The sequence below is a fragment of the Microtus ochrogaster genome, chromosome 6, assembly GCF_000317375.1.
Source record: "Microtus ochrogaster isolate Prairie Vole_2 chromosome 6, MicOch1.0, whole genome shotgun sequence".
Lineage (NCBI taxonomy): Eukaryota > Metazoa > Chordata > Mammalia > Rodentia > Cricetidae > Microtus > Microtus ochrogaster.
The window spans coordinates 69,150,402-69,152,683 of NC_022013.1; the positions used below are offsets into that span (position 1 = coordinate 69,150,402).

At 45.3% G+C, this 2,282-nt stretch overlaps 1 protein-coding gene across 1 annotated transcript in view; it reads left to right on the forward strand.

Moving 5' to 3' along the window:
* The window catches only part of Fcgr3a (Fc fragment of IgG receptor IIIa), an 8,607-nt gene that overhangs the window by 4,576 nt on the left and 1,749 nt on the right, over positions 1 to 2,282 (forward strand). The window contains exon 4 of the mRNA XM_005348786.3: positions 162 to 419. Coding sequence (XP_005348843.2) covers positions 162 to 419 — 258 coding nt within the window. The remainder of the gene's footprint in view (positions 1 to 161; positions 420 to 2,282) is intronic.

Consider the following 2,282-nt stretch of genomic DNA (forward strand, 5'->3'; position numbering starts at 1 on the left):
TCCTTAGACGAAAGGTCACGGTGTGATCTGAGGCGCGGGTAGGTCAGTTCTCAGTCTGGCTTTCCATTGCATCCAGGATCAAATGGTTCAGAGCATCCCCTTCAGAAGAGATTTGCACTCCAGTCTGCTCCTCCCCTCTAAGACCCTCATCTGTCTTTCAGGCTGGCTGTTGCTTCAAACCACTCAGCGGCCTGAATTCCAGGAGGGGGACCTCATCCGGCTGAACTGCCACAGCTGGAGAAACAAAACTGTACATAAGGTCACCTATTTACAGAACGGCAAAGGCAAGAAGTATTTCCATAGGAATTCTGAACTATACATTCCAAACGCTACACAAAGTCACAGTGGCTCCTACTTCTGCAGGGGACTAATTGGACTAAATAACAAGTCTTCAGAGACCTTGAGAATCATTGTAAGAGGTGAGAGCTCTTCAGAAGCTTTTACAACGTGCTAAGGTTTTATTATTTGTTATTATTACTGTTATTTGTGTGTGTGTGCATATGTGTGCATGTCGGTGTGCACATGCCATAGTGAGCTTGTGGAAGCCAGAAGGCAACTTTTAGGACTCAGTTCTCTCGTTGCACCACCTGAGGCCTGAGGGTTGATGAGCTAACTAATGTGGTCAGGATTGGCAGCGAGAGCCTTTGCTGGCAATTTTTGTTTACTCTTAATCTGGCACCGACAAGGAGGACCTATTGTACTCTCAAAGGCTGTCTTAGTTACTTTTATATTGCCAAGAAGAGACACCGTGGCCAAAGTCACTTATAAAAGAAGGCATTTCATTGGAGGTTTACTCACAGCTTCAGAGGGCAAGTCCGTGACCATCGTGATGGGGAGCATGGCCGCAGGCGTGGCACTAGAGTAGGAGCTGAGAACGATATCTTCTCCACCAGCTGTCTTCACACAGCAGGCAGAGAGCATGAGAGACTCCGCCTAGTGTGGACTTTTGAAGTGACATACCTCCTCCAACAGGACCATACCTATGAATCTTCCCCAGAATGGTTCCGCCAACTAGGGAACAACAACTAGGCTCATTCAAATATATAAACCTTTGGGGACCATCTTCCTTCAAACCACCATGAAAGGTGGTTGGTAGAGGAAAGACCAAATGATGAGACAGAAGAGTCAAATGTAAACAATGAGAGAATCTAAGTAAAAGGCATTTGAGAGTTTTTTACTACTAAGGTAAATTTGTTCATAGTTTAAAACCATATCAAAATTTAAAGTTAAGGGGCTGGAGAGATGGCTCAGCAGTTAAGAGCACTATCTGCTTTTGCAGAGGACCTGAGTTCAATTCCAAGCACCTGCATGGTCTCTCACAACCATCTACAACTCCAGTTCCGTGGACTCTAATGCCCCTTTTCGCCTGCCAGGGCACTGCATGAATGTGGTGAAATGTGTACACCCCGACACACACACACATACATAAAAATAAAAATATATTCACTCAGACACACACATACGTAAAAATTAAGGTTAAAACTGGGCGAGGCATGGTGGCGCATGCCTTTAACCCTAACACTCTGAGGCAGAGGCAAGTGGATCTCTGTGAATTGGAGGTGGTTTTCAAGCCAGCCAGGGCCACAGAGTTTCAAACAAACAAACGCAACTAGAGCTGGGGAGCTAGCTTGGTTCATCTTAAAGTAATCACAAACATGGGGCCCGAAGCAGAGAGAGCCCTAGAGCCAGGAAACTATGTCAGATGTGGGTGGTAGCACAGTAATCCCGACACTGAGCAGGCAGAGTCCTGGGCACTCCCAGTTACTCCCAGAACTCCAGGCCAATGATAGACTTGTGGTTGCTTCCCATTGTGATAAATGACCAAAAATAACTTGGAGGAAGAAAGGGTTTATTTCAGCTTATACTTCTAGCATAGTTCATCATTTAGGGAAGTCACAGCAGAAACACAAGCAAGAACTGAAGCAGAAACCATGGAAGAACACTGCAGAGTCCCTTGCTCTCTGGCTCGTACTCAGCTTGTTTTCCTATATAGTTTATCTGCCTAGGAATAGCGTCTGTATAGGGCTGCCTGCCTAGGAACGGTGTTGCCCATAGTGGGCTGGCCTTCCTACATCAATCATTAATCCAGACATTTTTCTCACAGACATTCTGACTTGGGCAATTACTCAACTGAGCTTCCCTCTTCCTTGTGACCCTAGGTTGTGTCATATTGACAGTAAAAACTCACCAAAACATGGTCTAAAGGAAGCGAGCATTTCTTTCTTTCTTTCTTTCTTTCTTTCTTTCTTTCTTTCTTTCTTTCCTTCCTTCCTTCCTTCTTT